The 21,769-nt window shown below is 43.3% G+C and overlaps 1 protein-coding gene across 2 annotated transcripts in view; it reads left to right on the top strand.

Moving 5' to 3' along the window:
- Positions 1–21,769, top strand: part of eif3m (eukaryotic translation initiation factor 3, subunit M) — a 48,490-nt gene that overhangs the window by 17,543 nt on the left and 9,178 nt on the right. For both annotated transcript variants that reach the window (XM_068046589.1, XM_068046590.1), the window contains 2 exons: positions 16,346–16,429; positions 16,645–16,744. In XM_068046589.1, coding sequence (XP_067902690.1) covers positions 16,346–16,429; positions 16,645–16,744 — 184 coding nt within the window. The remainder of the gene's footprint in view (positions 1–16,345; positions 16,430–16,644; positions 16,745–21,769) is intronic.

The raw sequence follows: 21,769 nt of genomic DNA, 5'->3' as shown, positions 1-21,769 counted from the left end.
TTAAAGATTTCATAGATGCTGGACTTTGTTTTTGTTGAAAAGACTCCTTGGACTTCTATTTTTTTTTTACAAGGGTCACTGAGAGGTCTTGTTTGAAAACAACCTTTACTGGCTGTCACATGCCTTAAGCTCCCTGGGGAAGATGCTTACAGAGAAGTGACATGTCAAGATTTATGAGGGTCAGGAGGTTCTGACTGGCTGTGGTTTAGAGTCTGAGATATTGTTTTGGTTCAGTTGGGGTGTGGACGTTGTTTGAAAGCAGTTGAAAATCAACCTGCCAAGAAAGAAAACCCCAGCTCATCTTTCCTGCACCTCTCTGAGAGGCCCAGTGTGTCAACTCCTTTTTCCTCTTGTCTTTGGGGAAAAAAAGGCTCTGCGAAACCAGAGTATGCTAGCGGAAGCCCCGATGCCGTATTTCTCCTGGAAAGCTTACCAAGCTATTTCTTGACATCTCCAGAACGCACTGTGTCTGAAAAGATCCCAGTGACCCATCACCGTATACCCAGATACCAGACCAAAAGGGACAACTGGCATCTTTCCATATTGTTGTTCTTCAAGAATTAGCAAGTATTTGGCCAAAGTATTTTTGTCTTTTTTTTGTACCAGAGCTCTGCAGAGAGAATTTCTTTATTTTTTTCAGTATTTGTGTGTGGGGGATTTAAAATAGGAACTTTCATATTTCAATCTGTGTTGTGCTTTGCTTTGTTACTGGATAAGTCTTGTTTTTATAATAAACTGATAATTTTGTTATTAAAGAAAACTGGTTGGTGTATTTTCTGGGATAAACCGTATCCCAGGGATAAACATGATTGACTGTATCAGTAACTGGGTAAACATTTAAATATATGTTGTGACCTGTGGAGCAGTTGAACTAGAAAAGACAGTGCACTTCTCCCACCTCAGTAGTAACACCAGTCATAGTATTTATATGGCTAGTCTAGTTAACTTTCTGGTCAGTGGTAACCCCCAGGATGCTGATGGGGATTCAGCCTTGATAATGCCATTGTACATCTTGGGGAGATGATAAGATTCTCTTGTTGGAGGTCATCATTGCCTGGCACGTGTGCGGTGTGAATGTTACTTGCCACTTATCAGCCAAAGCCTGAATGTTGCCCAGGTCTTGCTGCAAGCAGGCATGGACTGCTTCAGATTCTGAGGAGATCCTAATGGTACAGAACACATGCAATCATCAGTGGACATCCCCATTTCTGACCCTCTGATGGAGGGAAGGTCATTGATGAAGCAACTGAAGATGGTCGGGTCTAGGACACTAACCTGAGGAACTCATGCTATGATGTCCTGGAACTGAAATGAATGGCTTTCAACAACTGCAACCATCTTCCTTTATGCTAAGTATGACTCCAACCAGTGGAGAGTTTTCCCCTTGATTCCCATTGACTTCAATTTTGCTAGGGCTCCTTGAAGCCATACTTGGTCAAATGCTGCCTTGATGTCACTCTCACCTCACCTCACCTCCTGGAATTCAGCTCTTTTTGTCCAGGTTTGAACCAAGGATGTAATAATGTCTGGAGCTCAGTGGCCCTCGTGAAACCGAAACTGAGCATCAGTGTACAGTTTATTGCTGAGTAAGTGCCGCATGATGGCACTGTCAGCGAGACCCCATCACTTTGCTGATGATTGAAAGTGGACTGATGGGGCAGTAGTTGGCTGGATTGCATTAGATTTGCTTTTTGTGGACAGAACATACCTGGGCAATTTTCCACTTTCGTGGGTAGATGTCAGTGTTGTAGCTGTACTGGGACAGCTTGGCTCGGCACGGGACTAGTTCAAGAGCACAAATCTTCAGTACAACAGCTGGGATGTTGCCAGCGCCCATGACCTTTGCAGTATCCAATGCCTTCAGCCATTTCTTTATCATGAGGAGTGATTCAAATTGGCTGAAGACATCTGTGATGCTGCGGACCTCAGGAGGCCAAAACGGATCATCCACTCTGCACTTCTGGCTGAAGGTGCAAATGCTTCAGAAGCTTTGTCTTTTGCACTGACATGCTGGCTCCCCCATCATTGAGGATGGGATTGTTTGTGGAGCCTCCTCATCCAGTTAGTTGTTAAAATGTCCACCAACATTCATAACTGGCTGAGGCAGGACTGCAGAGCTCTAATCTGATCTATTGCTTGTGAGATTGCTTAGCTCTGTCTATCACATGCTGCTTCTGTTTAGCATGTATGTAGTCCTGTGTTGTAGCTTCACCAGGTTGATACCTCATTTTAGGTATGCTTGGTGCTGCTTCTGACATGCTGTCCTACATTTCTTATTGAACCAGGGTTGACTACTGGCTTGATGGTCGAGTGAGGGATATGTCAGCCCATGAAGTTACAGATTGTGGTTGAATGCAGTTCTGATGGCCCACAGGGCCTCATGGGTGCCCAGTCTTGAGCTGCTAGATCTGTTCTGAATCTATCTCATTTAGCACAGTGGTAGTGCCACACAACACGATGGAGGATGTCCTCAGTGTGAAGATAGGATTTGATCTTCACAAGAACCATGCGGTGGTCCCTCCTACCAATGTTGTCAGATGCATCTATGACTGGTAGATTGAGGATGAGCACAAGTAAGATTTTCCCTCTTGTTGGTTCTGTCTGCACCTGCCACAGGCCCAGTCTAGCAGATCCTTCAGAACTTGGTTAATATTGGGGCTACCAAGCCATTTTTGGTGATGGACATTGCAATCTGCCATCCATAGTATATTCTATACCCTTGCTACCTCAGTACTGCTTCTAAGTGGTGTTCAACAAGGAGGAGTACTGATTCACCAGCTGTGGTAGGTGGTAATCAGGAGGTTTCCTTCCCCATGTTTGACCTGATGGCATGAAACTCCATGGGGTCTGAAGTCCATGTTGACTCCCAGGGCTACTCCCTCCTGACTGTATACCACTGTGCCACTACCTCTGATGGTCCTGTCCTGCCCTGGGACAGGAGCATACCCAGGGATGGTGATGGAGGAGTGTGGGACATTGACTGTAAAGTTTGATTTGGTGAGGATGACTGTCAGGCTGTTGCTTGACTAGTCTGAGGGACAACTCTCCTAATTTTGGCACAAGACCCCAGTTAGTGAGGAAGATTTTACAGGGTCATTTGGGTTGGGTGTGCCTAGTTCAATGCCAGATGGTCCGTCTGGTTTTATTTTTTTTTTAGTAGTGGTTTGATAGTACTGAGTGGCCTGCAAGGGCATTTCAGAGGGCAGTGCACCTGGAGTCATGTGTAGGCCAGACTGGGTAAGGATGTCAGATATCCTTCCCCAAAGGATATTAGTGAACCAGATGGGTTTTTGATATTCTGGTAATTTCATGATCATTACTGAGACGAGCTTTTTATTCTAGATTTATTAATCAATTGAATCAATAATTCATAAGAGGTGAATTACAGAAACTCAAAGCTGGTGTCTCTCGGTCAATGTTTTTCAGGGATAGAAAAGCTGATAAACGTGTCTGGGTTCATTGCCTTAATCTTTTAACTAGTTGGCTACATCTGGTTGCCTAAGAAAAACCTATAAAATCAACAATCCCTGTTGGTTCTTGAACTTCATTAAAGATGTCGTCCCAATAAACACTCTGTAGGTGAAAATTCTGGAAATAATGTTACCTATTTCTACTTACTGTTTTGATTTTTGCATTTGATTTTTGAATATGTATTTGATTTACATATGGAATAACCCAGCATGTGGTGTTTTGCAAAACAGTTACACATCAAAGGGTTGAAATAAGAGCAAGCTGAGCAGCTTATCGCTCTCATCTCGTGCCCAAGATGCGTTGCTTTGTTTGAACACAATCCAGAATATCTTCCTGTAGATCATATAGAAACGTAGATCATGGCGAAAGGGCAGCAATTCCGTCCTTAAGTAGGAATGTTGCCTTACAAATCAAATTTGCCGCAACTTTTTAAAGGCTATTTTACCCAAAAGTTTTCCAGGTGTGAACACTCTCTTCCTGTTTTTGGTTTTCAAGCCCTATGGTGCTCTGGTGCCGTGACATTACCAGGCTACCCACAATAGGAGGGAGAAAGAGTTTGGTACCTGCATTGCTGCAGACCTTTTTCACACTGCAGTTAAGCGTTTACAGTTGAGTCTGAAAGCCCAGCTGTTGGGATTTTACACTGCAGTTCCCAGCGTGGTCAGGCGTAATCTGACTGTCGATACACCAACTTTAATTGATTTTCTTGATTTGATGAGCAATGATATTATGCTGAACTACATCATTGACTCAATATTGTTGCGGAACTTGCATGACCACTTTCTTTTTGCCATTGTTTCCTGGCACATTGGGTTGAATTTTTAGAGGTGTTCTTCTGTCTACACCTATCACTTGTGTATGAAGACTGCTGAGGTTTGTATTTCCTTGAGTATAGAAGATTAAGAGGTCGTCTAATTGAGCTCTTCAAGATGTTTAGAGAATTTGATAGTTTCTCTGTACCTACCGTATTTCCTCTTGTGGGGTAAGTTCTGAACAAGGGGCGTAACCTTAAAATTAGAGCTAGGCTGTTCAGGGGTGATATCAGGAAGCACTTTACACAAAGGGTGGTGGAAATCTGGAACTCTCTTCCCCTGTTCTCTTTTTCCGCCCCGCCCGCCACCAAAAAAAAGCTGTTGAGGCTGCAGGTGATTTGAAAATTTGAATTTCAAAACTGGGATTGATAGTTTTTTATTAAGTATGGGTATTAAGAGTTACCGAACGAAGTTGAGTTGCGGCTCAGTTAGTAGCACTGTTGCCTTTGAGTCAGAAGGTTGTGGGTTTAATTTCCACACTAGGACTTGAGCACACTATCAAGGCTGGCACTCCAGTGCAGTACTGAGGGAGTGCTGTAGTGTCTTTCAGATGAGATTTTAAACCCAGGCGCTGACTGCCCTTGAAAGATCCCCTGGTACTATTTGAGACGAGCAGGGGAACTAACCCTGGTCTCCTGGCCAATATTTATCCTTCAATCAACATCATAAACAGATTATCTGGTCATTATCACATTGCTCTTTGTGGGAGCTTGCTGTGTGCTAATTGGCTGCCATATTTCCTACATTACAACAGTGACTACACTTCAAAAGTACTTCATGAGCAAGACAGAGCTTTGTTTGGGATGTCTGGTGGTCATGAAAAGACTTGCATTTATATAATGCCTTTCAAGGCGGGTAAATGGAATGAAGATGCAGATCGACCATCATCTAATTCAGTAGAGAAACAGTCTCAAGGGGTTGAATGGCCTGCTGCTGTTCCTGTGTTCCTAAGTATGAGTGCAAACTACCTACCTAAAGTTAATTGGCCAACACCTGCCCCTGTAAGAAACCAGTTTCAGGTGATAAAATTTGATAAATTAAATCAATCTAATGATTAAAATCTGACCATTGCTGAAAGCAGCAGTGTAATTTAAGATTATCTGCAGGGTGTAGTCGTGTCTGGAGAACAATTCCAAATCACTCTCCTCTATTGAATGCAGAGTCCAGATTTCAGTCCTTTCCCAGTAGGGATGCTTTCTCTGTGTTTGTGTTCACGGCCAGTCAATGTTGCTTTGTGCTGTTTTGGGTCACTGTCAATTGGAAGTACGATGATAAACATTCATGAACTAACTCTGAAGAGTTATGAATAAACAAACTTTGTCTTTAAAAAATGAACCTTTATTTTTAAAAGTGAACAATGGTCCAAAATGGCTGTTGAAGAAAAATGGGGATTAGCCATTTATTCAAACAATCTGACAAAGACACAAGACAAATCTTGAAAGCCAGAGGGCATGTTTGCTGACAGTACAACAGCTCGGTGGCACAGTACTAGCGCATGCGCGAATGCAACCTCATCGACTGAAACGTCACTGTACGCGACGTCTCAGGCAGCTACCAGTAATAAAGATGGCACTACTCAATTTGACACCATAAAGAATTAAACCCAAACCCCTGCATTGGCTTCGTTCGCTGCCTCCATTCCACCTCCAACAGTACCCCGCTCCCTCCCGCCATCGCTGCTTCTGTTCACTGCTCCATCCTGCGCCCGTCTGCTCACTCTCAGCCTCGCCGCTTCCTCTGCCCCCCCTCCCCCCCCATCTGGCCCCATGGCCGCTCGCTTGCCACTACACCCACCCACCCGCCACCGGTCACTCCACATGTTGCCCCGTCACCCCCTCAGCTGCTGCCTCGTTACTTCCCTCCCTCCCCCTCCCCCCCCCCCCCCAAAAAAAAAACCCCGCCGCTCGCATCCTGCCCCCCACCACTTTTCGGTGCGGCGCAGTGGGAAGCGAGTGGCCGGGGGGGTTTGGAGGGGTTGGTGGGTGGAGATGGGAGCGAAGGGGTGAGTTGTCGGCACGAGGAAACTGAAAGCGACGGTTGAGGCAGGGATGGTGGAAGGGAACGGGATACCGTTGGGGAATGGAGGCAGAGATCACATCCAATACGTCTCACATCATTGTGTGGTGACGTCGTGCGCGCATGTGCAGATTCCTACTGGCAAGATGGCACACGTATGGATGCACTAATGATGTCGGCGATCGTTCTGCGTTATCAGGAGACGCTGAATGCCGAAAGGCGTTAATGAAACCCATCTCTCACCTATTCTAGCAGCATTCCAGAATTGAATGTCGTCTCCTAAAACAAAGGAGGTGTGAAGTAGTCACGACCTGAGCCATAGTGTGATCACCATGAGAAAGAAACCAGAGTGTTAACAGGAGTTGAGAGATGACACTGTTTTACTTAAAACACAGACAGGCAGAGAGAGAGACTGGCCCAGAAGGTGAAGCTACTTGTAATAGCTGGCATTCCAGCAAGCCAGAAAGCAACTACCTGCTGAAAAAATCCGACATCTACATTATACAACAGTGAGAGAGCTGGAAGTGACCCACCATCTTCAACAGAATCTATAACTGCCTGCAACTATCTGGACTTTGAGTCTCGAGAATTCAACAGGTTTATCGTAACTCTTCTCCCCCACAAAACCCACCTTTCTCTTTCCCTTCTCTTTCGTGTGTGCATGCATGAGTGAATGAGGTTGCGTCAATTTCAGGATAAGGTTTATTGATCAATAAACAATTGACTTTTTAAAACCTATGAGAAAACCTGTTGCTGTCTGGTTATTTGAAAAATAAAACACCAAGGGGATAAACTCTAATACAAATAAACTTGCTGCGGTCAGATGGGGAGTTGAACAGTGAGAACCACTCATGTCACACCATGTGGCCATAACAGTCGCATCCTTTTTTATTTTACCACCTGTTCAGCCAAAGCCAATTTTTGCCTCGAAGTATTTAAATCTAAAGGTGTTCAGTCCTTCTGACTTTGTGGGCTGTCCTGATGTGATCCATGGTGGGTAGGGGGGAGGGTGCTGTCTATCAGGTTTAATTTCCATATTCTCATGCACTTGCACATATTTGAAGTTGCTGGTATCAATTCACCTTGGTTTTTTCATTAAGGAATTCTGTGAGGCAATGGTACTTTTTAAAAAGAAAACCCTTTCCAAAACCCTTATGCTTGCAAAATAAGAAATGTAAGCTCGTGTAGAAGCAGAATGCTTGGGTCTTGAATGGGATTACACGGCTCGGTACTCCTGTGACACTAGACTGCAGATTAAACTCCCCTGCTTTAACTTCCATTCAACTATTTGGGGTTTAGTTCCGTGTAACTTTTTCTTCTAAACTCTGCTTGCTGCATATGACAATATTCCTGGCAAGAAATCTGCTCTGAAAACCTCAACATTACTACAGTGTTGATGCCATGTTGAAGCTATCCTGCCCGATCTTTCAAGAGGATAGGGACAGTTGGTATTTGAAATGGTTCTGCTGGTGATTCTTAATGCCCGTCAATATGTAAAGTTTCTGCTGTTGGGTTATTATGCTGACAGCCCATTGATGTCCTGCTTCATTTGAAATGTTGCCTGTCTTTTGTCTGTGAGGAGAGGTCAGGGAAGTGGTGTTAGCTCTCTTAAAGAACCAGCACAGGCACGATGGGGCAAATGGCCTGATTCGGTGCTTTATAGTCTTGCTAAGTCATTATATAGTTTATTTTTAAATCTCATTACAATGATATTTTAGAGTGTGGAAGTGTCAAATCACTATCCCAAATTAAAAACTGACCCAGTTCGTAATTCTCATTTTAATTTCGTTCCGTGTCTCTCGAGGGATGTTGTCACTTCCTATAAAATTTGATGTATGCGCTCTTATATTTTTTCACTTTGTTGTTTTGATCTTTTTAATCTTTTGATCTGCATACTTAAACCAACATCTTAAACCCCAGCTGGGTAACATAGAACACAATTTATGCCTTCTGTAGTTTGTTACAGTCTGCCATGTCAGATTCCAGGACATTTTGATCTGGTTTCCTTGAAAGGCACTGCAAAATGGCAACCCTAGATTATAACAAATTTGATGCATTAATGTGCTGGTTTTAGCAGAAGGAGATAAATTTGTATTTTCATTTTAATCAACAGAAGTGCCACTTTTTTCTTTTGTAAAACAGCTGCAAATCCTATTAACTTGCTTTGAAGGAAGATGTTACGTGACTTGAATGTCACGTTGAAGTATGAATTAGCTGCATGGCATAGGAAGTGACTCAGCAAGTCTGAAAAGTACACAGGAAAGTGGTCTTATTTCTTGTGATTTTAAAGGCTGAACCTTTGCATGCTTACAGATGTTTTGCCAAATGAATAATGAGGCAAGATAACAAGTGTGCACTGAAATGAGCAGACCAGTCATGCACTTAAAGAACTTTTGATTCAGTTTTCTGGTGCCACGACTATCTAAATCAATAAAACTAATTTTAAAAGATAGTGTCATTGCTTTGTGCTATTTTTCAAGTGCCTCAATTCACTGAGTGATCAGATTAATGTGAAGCAAATAATTGCATTGATTTCTTTGTCCTGTTGAGTTTGCCTCACATGGTTCTTACGAGCCTCAACCAACATAATTGAGTTCATTCAGAATTATTTTAAAATCTGATTCTTTCTTCCTCTATATTAATGGATGCTTAAAATCAAACCTTTGTTTACAAAATGATTTTTACTCATTGCGTGGTAAAATTCTTGTAGATCAAATCCTACTTTTAAAAAAAAAACTACCTTTTTAAATACAAGTGTTTCTAGCTCACAAAGCTGCCTGTGCTTGGGTTACAGCAGTAACTTGTTAATCCAGTCACTGGTTCTGGGTGTGAACGGGGTCTTTCATGCATCAGCTTGCAATAGTATTGAAAAAATGAGGTGATCTTGGGGCTTGAACGCAGTGTAGATTACAACTGTGGCATACATATATTCTAGTAATCTTTCGAGGACCTTTAGGAACTTATGCATTTTATTCCAAGAAAGATTTTATTCTTGCACAGTGGTACCAATGAAATCACACAGGTGGTTGCCAGGCTTAAAAAGATGTCTTGTTTGACATGGGGGTTGACTACATTGTCATTCTCTAATGCTTCTCTGCTGTTGTGGGTGGGACTGCTCTCACCTGGTTCCATTCTTATCTATCTAATCATATCTTCTATGATTCTCTTCTCTTCCTGCTCCTGCATTGATACCTCTGGTGTCCCTCAAGAATCTATGCTTGGGCCTCCACTATTTCTCATCTATGTGCGGCCCGAAAGCACAGCATTATTTTTCACATGTATGCTGATGATGCCCAGCTCTAGCTCATCACCACCTCTCTCGACACCACCAGCCCTCTCAACTGCTTATCCAACGTCCAGTACTGGATGAGCAGAAATTTCCTCCAATTAAATATCAGGAAGACTAAAGCCATTGTTTTCTGTCCCCACTCTGAACTGTTGCCCCAGCTACTGACTCCGTCCCTCTTCCTGGCAACAGTCTGAGCTGCTGCTTCTTAGGTAGTCCCTCGGGAACGAGGATGACTTTCTTCCACTCGGGTTGTGGGTCCTTAGGTGACTGAATAGTCCAATCCTGATACTCCAGGTCCAGAAGATTCATTTTGAGGTGGTGGAAGATGCCTATGTGTGGGTTCTTTTAACGTGGGGTGGCTGTTGCACACCGACTACCACACGGTCTGAGCAAAGCAAGGTCTTTGTCCGATGGCAGGGACGGGCGATACGATTGGATAACAGGCTCTGCTACATGGACGGGGACTAATACATACACATGGCCAACATGTCCAGCTGGTGAGCCTGGATGCAGGCCATGTGAACCTGTGTCAGTGTGTTCTTGAAGGGGTAGCTGAAAGCCTGCTCCAAGGGCTCCTGTGACAAGGACAAAGGACCAGCCTTTGCAACCTTGGTGTCGCATTTGACCACGAATAAGCTGCCGATCATATATTCGCTACATCACTAAGATTGCCTAACTCCACCTCTGTAACATCGCCCCAGTCTCCGCTCATCTGCTGAAACCCTCAATCATGCCTTCGTTACTTCTAGACTTGACTATTACACTGCAGTCCTGGCTGGGTCCTACACTCTACTCTCTGTAAATTTGAGGGCCGTCCAAGACTCTGCTGCCCCTGTCTTAACTCGCACCAAGTCCCATTCATCTATCATTCCTGTGCTCCCTGACCTACATTGGCTCCTGGCCAAGTAGCATCTTGATTTTAAAATTCTCATTCTTTTCAAATCCCTCCAGGGCCTCACCCCTCCCATTCTCTGTAATCTCCTCTAGCCCCACTACCCACAAATATCTGCACTCTTCGGATTTTGGCCTTATGAATATCTCCAATTTTAATCGCTCCAGCATTTATAGAGATACAGCACTGAAATGGGCCCTTCGGCCCAACGTGTCTGCGACAGCCATCAACCACCCATTTATGCTAATCCTACATTAATCCCATTTCCCCCTCTCATCCCCAGCTTCCCTCTATTCTCATACCACCTACCTACACTAGGGGCAATTTACAGTGGCCAATTTACCTATCAACCTGCAAGTCTTTGGCATGTGTGAAGAAATTGGAGCACGAGGTCACAGGGAGAACTTGCAAACTCCGCACAGGCAGTACCCAGAACCGAACCCGGGTCGCTGGAGCTGTGAGGCTGCGGTGCTTAGATTTTTTTTTTAGATTTAGAGATACAGCACTGAAACAGGCCCTTCGGCCCACCGAGTCTGTGCCGACCATTAACTACCCATTTATACTAATCCTACACTAATCCCATATTCCCCTACCACCTACCTATACTAGTGACAATATATAACGGCCAATTCACCTATCAACCTGCAAGTCTTTTGGCTGTGGGAGGAAACCCACGCAGACACAGGGAGAACTTGCAAACTCCACACAGACAGTACCCAGAATTGAACCCGGGTCGCTGGAGCTGTGAGGCTGCGGTGCTAACCACTGTGCCGCCCTAGATTGATAGCATTGATAGCTGCACCTTCAGTTGCCCAGGCCATAAGCTCTGGAATACCCTCCCTACACCCCTCTCGCTTTCCTCCTTTAAGACATTCCTTAAAACCTCCCTCTTTGACCAAGTTATTGGTCATCTGACCTAATATCTCCTTATGTGGCTCGATGTCATATTTTGTTTTATAATGTTCCTGTGAAGTGTCTTGGGACGTTTTAATTATATTAAAAGTGCCATACAAGTGCAAGTTCAAAATTTGCAATAAGCTAGGGCTAAAGAGCTGTAAAGGAGTTTAAACAAATCTGTTGCTCTCTTCTAATATAAAAACAAGGTGCTAGAAATACAGGTCTGTGACATTAACTGTTTTTCTCTCTCCACAGATGCTGCCTGACCTGTATTTCAGCATCTGTAGTATTTTGCTTTTATATTACTGTTGCTCTATTCTTTTCCCCTTAGTCACATTTCCTTAAGCTCCAGTGCTTTAAAATACTGTAACTTACACCTGTAAGGATTCAAGTCTATTTCAACAGCCCCTGTATTACAGCTTTTATAGAGTGTGTTATATAGTATTAAAAACAAGTGTAGTTCCCATTTGCTGCCCCTAGATTTTCGTCAATGTACTGTAGCTTGAAACCACAATATTCAATTTTTCTTGTATTACGTTGATTTATTTCACTATTTGGTATAAAATTAGCTGGATTTTTTGCCATGTGTATCTTGCTATTCTGCCGTCACTGTATGTCAGCAATATCCCACAGATTTTGACAATATTCAGCTGATCAGAGCGAGCCAGCATAGATTTGTAAAAGGTCAGTCATGCATGATCATCCTGATTTGAATCTTTTGAAGAGGTACTAAAGCAGCGGATAGGGGAATGGTCTATGGATGATATTCGTATGGCCTTCCAGAAGGCATTTGATAAAAGTCCCTCACAGGAGACTGTTAGCTAAAGTTGAGCTCGTGGATTTGAAGGCAAATTATTGACTTGGTTACGAGATTGGCAGAGCAGCAGGAGACAGAGAATAATGTACTCTAAATGGCAGGATGTGACTAGTGGTGTTTGACAGGAATCTGTGTTGGAGTCTTAAGTATTTGCTATATTAATGATTTAGATGATGGGATAGAAAGCCACATATCCAAGTTTGCCGATGGTACAAAGATAAACGGCATTGTAAGTGATGTAGATGGAAGTGTTAAAATTAGAGATATTGATAGTTTAAGTGGACAAAACTGTGGCAGATGGATTTCAATAAAGGCAAGTGTGAGGTCATCCACCTTGGATCTAAAAAGGAGATATCCGAGTGCTTTCTAAATGGTAAAGCTAGAAGCAGGGATGTAATGCTGGAACTGTATAAAACGCTGGTTAGACCACAGCTGGAATATTGCGTACAGTTCTGGTCACCACATTACAGGAAGAGCATAATTGCTCTGGAGAGTGTACAGAGGAGATTTGCAAGAATGTTGCCAGGGCTTGAAAGTTGCAGCTATGAGGAAAGATTGGATTGGTTAGGGTTGTTTTCCTTGGAACAGAGGAGGCTGAGGGGTGACTTAATTTGAGGTGTACAAAATTATGAGGGGCCTAGATAGAGTAGACAGGAAGGACCCGTTTCCCCTAGTGGAGAGGTCAATTACTGGAGGGCACAGATTTATGGTGATTGGTAGAAGGATTCGAGGGGACATGAAGAAAAACCTTTTCACCCAGAGGGTGGTGGGTGTCTGGAATTCACTGCCAGGAATGGTGGTGGAGGCAGAAACCCTCAACTCATTTAAAAGGTATCTGGACATGAACCTGAAGTGTTGCAACCTGCAAGGCTACTGACCAGGTTCTTGAAAGTGGGATTAGATTGGGCAGCTATTTTTTTGGCTGGTGCAGATGCGATGGGCTGAATGGCCTCCTTCTGTGCCGTAATTTTTCTGTGGTTTCTATGTCCAGACAGACTTGGGGAGCCATGTACGTAGATCATTAAAATGTTATGGACAGGTACAAAAACATTTTTTATGCATTCATGGGATGTGAGCATCGCTGGCAAGGCCAGACTTTATTGCTCATTCCTAATTGCCCTTGAGAAGGTGGCAGTGAGCTGCCTCCTTGAACTGCTGCAGTCCATGTGGTGTAGGTGCACCAACAGTGCTGTTGGAGAGTTCCAGGATTTTGAACCAGTGGCTGTGAAGGAACTGCGATATATTTCCAAGTCAGGATAGTGTGTGACTTGGAGCAGAACTTGCAGGTGGTGGTGTTCCCATGCGTCTGCTGCCCTTGTCCTTCTAGGTGGTAGAGGTCGCAGCTTTGGAAGGTGCTGTTGAAGGAGCCTTGGTGAGTTGCTGCAGTGCATCTTGTAGATGGTACACACAACTGCCACCGCCGACGGGGGAGCGAGTGAATGTTGAAGGTGGTGGATGGGGTGCCAATCAAGCGAGCTGCTTTGACCTGGATGGTGGCGAGCTTCTTGAGTGTTGTTGGAGCTGCACCCATCCAGGCAAGTAGAGAGTATTCCATCGCACTCCCGACTTGTGCCTTGTAGATGGTGGACAGGCTTTGGGGAGTCAGGAGGTGAGTTAGTCGCCGCAGAATTCCCAGCTTCTGACTCGCTCCCAATATTTATATGGCTGGTCAGTTAATTTTCTGGTCAATGGTAAGCCCCGAAGATGTTGATGTTGGTGATTCAGTGATGGTAATGCTGTTGAATGTCAAGTGGAGATGATTAGAATCCCTTATTGGAGATGGTCATTGCCTGTCACGTGTGGCACAAATGTTATTTGCCTCTTATGAGCCCAAGCCTGAATGTTGTCCAGGTCTTGCTGCATGCAGGCATGGACTGTTTTAGTATCGGAGGAGTTGTGAAAGGTACTGAACACTGTGCAATCTTCAGCGAGCGTCCCCACTTCTGACTTTATGATGGAGGGAAGGTTATTGAAGCAGCTGAAGATGGTTGGGCCTCGGACACTACCCTGAGGAACTCCTGCAGTGAGGTGTTGGGCTGAGATGATTGGCCTCCAACAGCCACAAACATCTGCATTTTGTGTTAGGTGTTACTCCAGCCAGTGGCGTTTTCTACCTGAATCCCATTAACTTCAGTTTTGCTAGGGCTCCTTGATGCCACGCTCTGTGAAATGTTGTCTTGATGTCAAGGGCAGTCACTCTCACCTCACCAAAATAATTAAAAAAGCTAATGAATGCTAACCTTTGTATCGAGAGGAATGGAATATAAGGGGTTAGAAGTCATGCTACCAGCTGTACGAAGCCCTGGTTAGACCGCACCTGGAGCACAGTGAGTTATTGAGCACCACACCTTAGGAAGGATATACTGGCCTTGGAGCGAGTGCAGTGTAGATTTCCTAGAACAATAACTGGACTCCAAGGGTTAAATTAAGAGGAGAGATTACACAACTCTGGAATTTAGGAGCTTAAGGGGTGATTTGATCAATGTTTCCGATTATATTAAGGGGAACCGATGGGGTAGATGGAGAGAAACTATTTCCGCTCTTTGGGGAATCTAGGGCATAGCCTATAAATTAGAGCCAGGCATTTGGGATTGAAGTTAGGAAGCACTTTGACATGTAGAGGGTGGTAGAAGTTTGGAAGTCTCTTCTGAAAATAGTAGTTAATGCAGGGTCAATTGTTTTTAAATCTGAGGTTGATATATTAATGTTAACTCAATGTATTAAGGGATATGGGCCAAAGGCCCATGGAGTAGGCAGTATGGAGTTAAGTCACAGATTAGCCATGATTTCATTGGTGGAACAGGCTCGAGGAGCTGAATGGTCTCCTGTTCCTAGCTGACACGCACTGAGCACGCACACACTGGCATTTTGTAACTGCTTTATGTTGCAAACTGCTGGCAGGGTGAGAAGCAGCAGTGGAAATGAAATGGAATGATATAACCAGCCCATCATTTCTGTACTGTCTCTCCATTTTGTCCCACTCCCTTGCTGCTTTCCCCACATAGCAAATGTCTCCTTTGGAAGTGTACATCAAAGTCCCTTTTGAAAGTTACTGAATCTGCTTTCGCCACCATTTTAGACAGTGTATTCCAGATCATAACACAAAAAAAATTTAATTTAATTTTTGCCCTGGATTTATCAATAATCCTAAAATCTTAAATGAAAGTGGCTGTGTGATGGCAGTTAGGAAATGTCACCTTAGTGAAGTGGGGCAAAAGCTACATGGGACCACTATTAACTAAAATGACCAAGTAATACAGAATTAACAGAAAAAAAGATTTTCAGATAACATAAGCACATTATTACAGTAAAGATTTAAGGAGGTCTGTTCAAATTTCACAACAGATCAGTTCTTAATTTGGTTAAGATGTACTATTCTAAAGCAACATTCTCATTGACTTTTTATAGTGAATATAACGGTATTTTGAAAAGCATACATTTTCCTGTTGGTGTTTCTCATCAAATTTCAAAATAAAAGGCAAGGCAACCCTCCAAGAATATGCAATGCTAGAGACAGAATTTCTGCAACTTTTACATAGCCCTCTCTACAAACTGTTGCATTATTTACTTAATACAAACTAGGCTTTGTAGTGTTCAAAGGAAGCACTTTTTTCACAGCAGAAGAGTAGCCTTTTATTTTTGCATGGTAAATATTTCTATTGTTGTAAAACTACGCATTTTCTGATTTACTGCAAGCAGTGCGACCAGGGATTTGCTGATACAGAAACGGGATTAGGCCATTCAGTCCCTCAAACCTGTTCCGCACCTTTCAAATGGGTGATAACAGATCTGTGCCTCAGCTCCGTTTGCCCGCCTTTAATCCTTATCCCCCGTTAATCTGTCGATCTCGGGCCTAAAAATTTCCATTGATCCAGCATCCACAGCCTCTTGGAGTTTGTTCCGTCCTTTGTGCTTCCTGATTTCAGCCTGAATCGCCAGGTTTTAATTTTTAAGATCATGTTTCCTTGTTCTGGATACTAACCACTAACCCCCATCCATCCCCAGAGGAATTAGCTTTTCTGTATCTACTCTATTGAATCATTTTAAACACCTTGATCAGAACATCATTTTCTAAATATGATTAAATAAATGAAGACTCTTTAGTTCTTTATCAGCTACATATTTAAATCATTCAAACTTTTTTTTGACAGTGATTCTGCAGCTAAAATTATGGTGGAATTGCTGGGGAGTTACACGGAAGACAATGCTTCGCAGGCAAGAGTTGATGCTCACAGGTAAAGTCATTTATGTTTAGTTTCAGTGTGCATTATCTGAACTACTTGAATATTACCTTTCAAGTAGTTTTGATCTACGAAAAAACATCCCAAATGCCACCAAATTGTACACTTAACGCTGTAACAGGTTAGCAAAATGATTGTGTATTGTGTAGCTAAGTGGAGTATTTTGCTGCGGAAACGAGTAAATATTTTGTTGAATTTCTTTCTGACAGATGCATTGTAAGAGCGTTGAAGGATCAAAACACATTTCTTTTTGACCATCTTCTTGCTTTGAAACCTGTTCGATTCCTGGAAGGGGAGCTCATTCATGATGTGAGTGGTCTGACCATTGAGGATAGGTTACATAACAAAGCCTGGTTGTCCTTCAATCCTGTTCATTATGCACCAGTTAAAGGAGATTTTTATATAAATTAACTTGTATAAATTGTTAGAAAAGGAAAACTGACAAAGCATTCTGTCAAATTGCTACAGCTTACCAGCAGTCCTCTGAAATCCTGAGTGTGAAGTGAAAAACCAACTGTGTTTTAAGCAGAATATCCATCCTTTTCCACATAAGCCAAGTTATACTTTGTGCTGATGGTGGACATTTTGTCTATAAACAGCACGTGAGTCTACTAGATACAAGAGCTAGGTCCAACTGCAGTCTTTCTTGCTCACTTCTCCTTCCCATACCGAGCAACAATAGAAATTCAAGTTATCCCACATAATCTTACTAAGTGTGTTGAGGAAAGGCCTTTGTGTTTACGTTTCATCTTTTATTACAGGTGTCTATAATGGCAGATGTAATCTTCCTTAGTGAGTGGTAATAATAGAGGTACATTGATTAAGATTAATGGAGTGTTCCTTGAATTGCTAGTGTTGTACTTGAGCCCGGTAAGCTCTTTAATAACACTCAGCACAATGCTCTGTCATGTACAACTGCGACTACTGGATGGATCCCAAAAAGTTCTTTTGATCTTTTTAGTTATAACCCTGGGAGCATTGAAGTGAGTAGGATTACTGGGCATTCGTTCAATTCCCACATGCTGTTGAATTTCTTTTTCAAATGCAGCACATTAAATTATTTTCTCCATAGCTTGAATTGATTGTTGCATTAAGGCAACAGATTGCAGAAAGTTTGAGGCAGAAACTATCAACTATCAAGAGACTCTAATCTGAGCAGGAGTTTTGATGTCTCTTTGAGTTTGGACTGCAGGCCAAAATCTGGGATTTCTGTCATATATCTTGCATTGATTGTTCGAGCCCATTCAGATCAGGCTGGAAATAACCTGATGTTTGGACTACTGCACGCTCGTGACCAAGCTATGGTTGTATCTGCTTACCACCTTGAGGCTCCAATACAATTCCTTCAACTTTGTTTTAGATCTTATTGAACTGGTCTGAATGCTGTAAAATGTCAGTGGACCACTTTGAGCTTTCTCAGTCCCATAAAACATAGAAAATAGTAGGCCATTCGGTCCTTCGGGCCTGCTCCGGCATTCATTTTGCTCATGGTTGATCATCCAACTCAGTAATCTGTTCCCGATTTCGCCCCATATCCTTTGATCCCTTTAAACCCAAGAGCTATATCTAACTCCTCCTTGAAAACATACGATGTTTTGGCCTCAACTGCTTTCTGTGGTAGCAAATTCCACAGGTTCACCACTCTCTGGGTGAAGATATTTCTCCTCAACTCAGTTCTGAATGGTTTACCCCGTATCCTTAGACTATGACCCCTAGTTCTGGACTCCCCCACCATCGGGAACATCCTTCCTGCATCTACCCTGTCACGTCCTGTTAGAATTTTATAGGTTTCTATGAGATCCCCCCTCACTCTCCTGAACTCCAGCAAATATAATCCTAATTGACTCAATCTCTCCTCGTACGTCAGTCCTGCCATCCCAGGAATCAGTCTGGTAAACCTTCGCTGCACTCCCTCTATAGCAAGAACATCCTTCCTCAGATAAGGAGAACAAAACTACACACAATATTCCAGGTGTGGCCTCACCAAGGCCCTGTATAATTGCAGCAAGACATCCCTGCTCCTGTACTCGAATCTTCTCACTATGAAGGCCAACATACCATTTGCCTTTTTTACCACCTGTTGGACCTGCATGCTTGCCTTCAGCGACTGGTGTACGAGAACACCCAGGTCTCGCTGCATATTCCCCTCTCAGTTTATAGCCAGTCAGATAATCTGCCTTCCTGTTTTTGCTACCAAAGTGGATAACCTCACATTTATCCACATTATACTGCATCTGCCATGCATTAGCCCACTCACTCAACTTGTCAAAATCACCCGAAGCGCCTCTGCATCCTCCTCACAACTCACCCTCCCACCCAGTTTTGTGTCATCTGCAAATCTGGAAATATTACATTTAGTTCCCTCATCTAAATCATTAATATATATTGTGAATAGCTGGGGTCCTAGCAGCGATCCCTGTGCTACCCTGCTAGTCACTGCCTGCCATTCGGAAAAAGACCCATTTATCCCTACTCTTTGTTTCCTGTCTGCCAACCAATTTTCTATCCATTGCAATGCACTACCCCCAATCCCATGCGCTTTAATTTTACACGCTAATCTCTTATGTGGGACTTTGTCAAAAGCCTTCTGAAAGTCCAAATAAATCACACCCACTGGCTCCCCCTCATCAACTCCACTAGTTACATCCTCGAAGAATTCTAGTAGATTTGTCAAGCATGATTTCCCTTTCGTAAATCCATGCTGACTCTGTCCGATTCTACCACTGTTCTCCAAGTGCTCTGCTATAAAATCTTTGATAATGGACTCTAGAATTTTCCCCACTACCGACATCAGGCTGACTGGTCTATAATTCCCTGCTTTCTCTCTACCTCCCTTTTTTAAAGCAGTGGCTGTACAAATCATCATCTTGACACATGCGCAAGAGGTGTTTTGGCATGTTTACTGAACCTTTTGTTATCAAGCGCAGTCAAGAGTGTTGGTATCAGTGTTTTGAATCCAAAATTCGAAAGTCATAAACACTTTGAGTGCTGCACAGAGTAATCAGAGAACTGAGTGCTTGGGAAACAGAATGCTGGGAATGTTGGGGATTTGGTGCAGAGAGGGAAGGAGATGCTGCTTTTTATTTTTGTTTTACCTCTAGCTGTTGAGTGTTTTTCTTTTGGTTGTAAGTTAGGAAACTTTACTAAATTAGTAGCTAAATAAGGAAGGTTAAATAGACATGGCAGGACAGGTGGTGTGCTGCAGTTGCAGTATGAGAGAGTTTGTGGAGAGCCTTGTGATCCTGGACAACCACATCTGCAGTAGATGTCTGCTGCTCGAGGAACTTCAGCCCAGTTGTTGAGCTGGAGTCCGAACCGCAGGCATTGCAGGGCATGGGGGAGGGGGAGAGTTAGGTGGACAGTTTGTTCCAGAATGCAGTCACGCTCCTTAGGTCAAGGAGCACTTTACAGTTGGCCAATGGTCATGGGCAGGTGGGTGTGACTGCGAGTCAGACATGTATGGGGATCAGGATGTAGTGATGAAGGAACTTCGACCCTTGACTTTGGCCAACAGGTACAAGGTACCTGCTGACTGGGTGAGAACAAGGACTGCAAAGGAATGTGGTAGTGATAGAAGACAGTACAGCTAAGGAAATAGATGCCATTCTCTGCAGACACGACCAGAAGTTCCGAAGGTTTGTAGACATTTACAGTGTGGAAGGAGGTCATTTGGACTGTCGTGTCCATGCTGGCTGACAAGCAGCCATCCAGCCTAATCCCACTTTCCAGTTGTTGGCCCGTAGCCTTGTAGGTTACGACACTTCAAGTGCATATCCAAGTACTTTTTAAATGTTATGAGGGCTTCTGCCTCTACCACCCTTTCAGGCAGAGAGTTCCAGATCCCCACCACCCTCTGGGTGAAAAAATTTCCCTGCAAATCCCCTCTAAATCTTCAACCTCTTAACCTAAAACTGTGCCCCCTGATTATGGACCCTTCAACCAAGGGGAATAGGGCGTTCCCATCCACCCTATCTAGACCTTCATAATTTTATACACCTCAATTAGGTCTTCCCTCAGCTTCCTCTGTTACAAAGAAAACAATCTTCGCCTATCAAATGAGAACAGAAAGTGCTGGAAATACTCAGGTCTGGCAGCATCTGTGGAGAGAGAAACTGAGTTAACGTTTCAGGTCTGCGACCCTTCAGCCTATCCAATTTTTCCTCATAACTAAAATTTTCCAATCCAGACAACATTCTCGTATATCTCCTCTGTACCGTCTCTAGTGCAATCTATCTTATCGTGCAGTGACCAGAATTGCACACAATACTCCAGCTGTGGCCTAACTAGTGTTGTATACAGTTCCAGCATAACCTCCCTGCTTTTATATTCTATACCTCAGCTAATAAAGGCAAGTATTCCATGTGTCGTCTTGACCACCTGTCCAGCCACCTTCAGGGATCTGTGGACATGCACTCCAAGGTCCCTCTATTCCTCTGCACTTCCCAGTATCCTACCATTTATTGTGTATTCCCTTGCCTTGTTAACCCTTCCCAAATGCATTACATCATACTTCTCGGGATTGAGTATCCAAATTTCTGAGTCATACTCTTGACATTCGAGTCCAAATCATTGATTATATAACACAAAAAGCAAGGAATCTAGTACTGAGCCCAGCAGAACCCTGTTGGAAACAACCTTCCAATCACAAAAGCACCCACCAACCATTATCCTTTGCTTCCTGTCTGAGCCAATTTTATATCCAGCTTGCAGCTTTGCCTTGGATCCCATGGGCTTTTACTTTCGTGACCAGTCTGCCATGTGGGACCATATCAAAAACCTTGCTGAAGTCCATGTAGACTATATCAAATGCACTATCCTCATTGAATTTTTTGAGGAGGTAACAAGTAGGTCAATCATGTTAGTCATACACAACCTTCCCTTAACAAATCATGCTGACTGTCTTGGATTAACCCGTGTCTATCTAAATTAAGATTTAACCTGTCCTCAGAATTTTTTCCAATAATTTTCCCACCACCAAGGTTAGACTGACTGGCCTGTAGTACACTGTCTATCCCTTTCTCCCTTTTTAAACAATGGTACGTTAGCTGTCTCCCAGTCCTCTGGCACTACACTTGAGAGGAGTGGAATATGATGGTCAGAGCCTCGCTATTTCTACTCTTGTTTCCCTTAGCCTTTTTGTCTGGGTCTGGGGATTTATTCACTTTCAAAGATGTTAAACCCCTTAATGCTTCCTCACTATTTAATGTCGTCATCTATTTCACACTCCTGCTCCTGATTGCAATGTCTGTATCATCCCTCTCTTTTGTGAAAACTGACGCAAAGTATTCATTCATTAAGAAGCATACCAACGTCCTCCACCACAACACAGGTTGC

This window comes from Heterodontus francisci, chromosome 14 (genome assembly GCF_036365525.1).
Source record: "Heterodontus francisci isolate sHetFra1 chromosome 14, sHetFra1.hap1, whole genome shotgun sequence".
NCBI classification, from domain to species: Eukaryota; Metazoa; Chordata; class Chondrichthyes; order Heterodontiformes; family Heterodontidae; genus Heterodontus; species Heterodontus francisci.
Note: the sequence above shows the minus strand (reverse complement) of the source record. Positions and strands in the feature narration are given on the sequence as shown.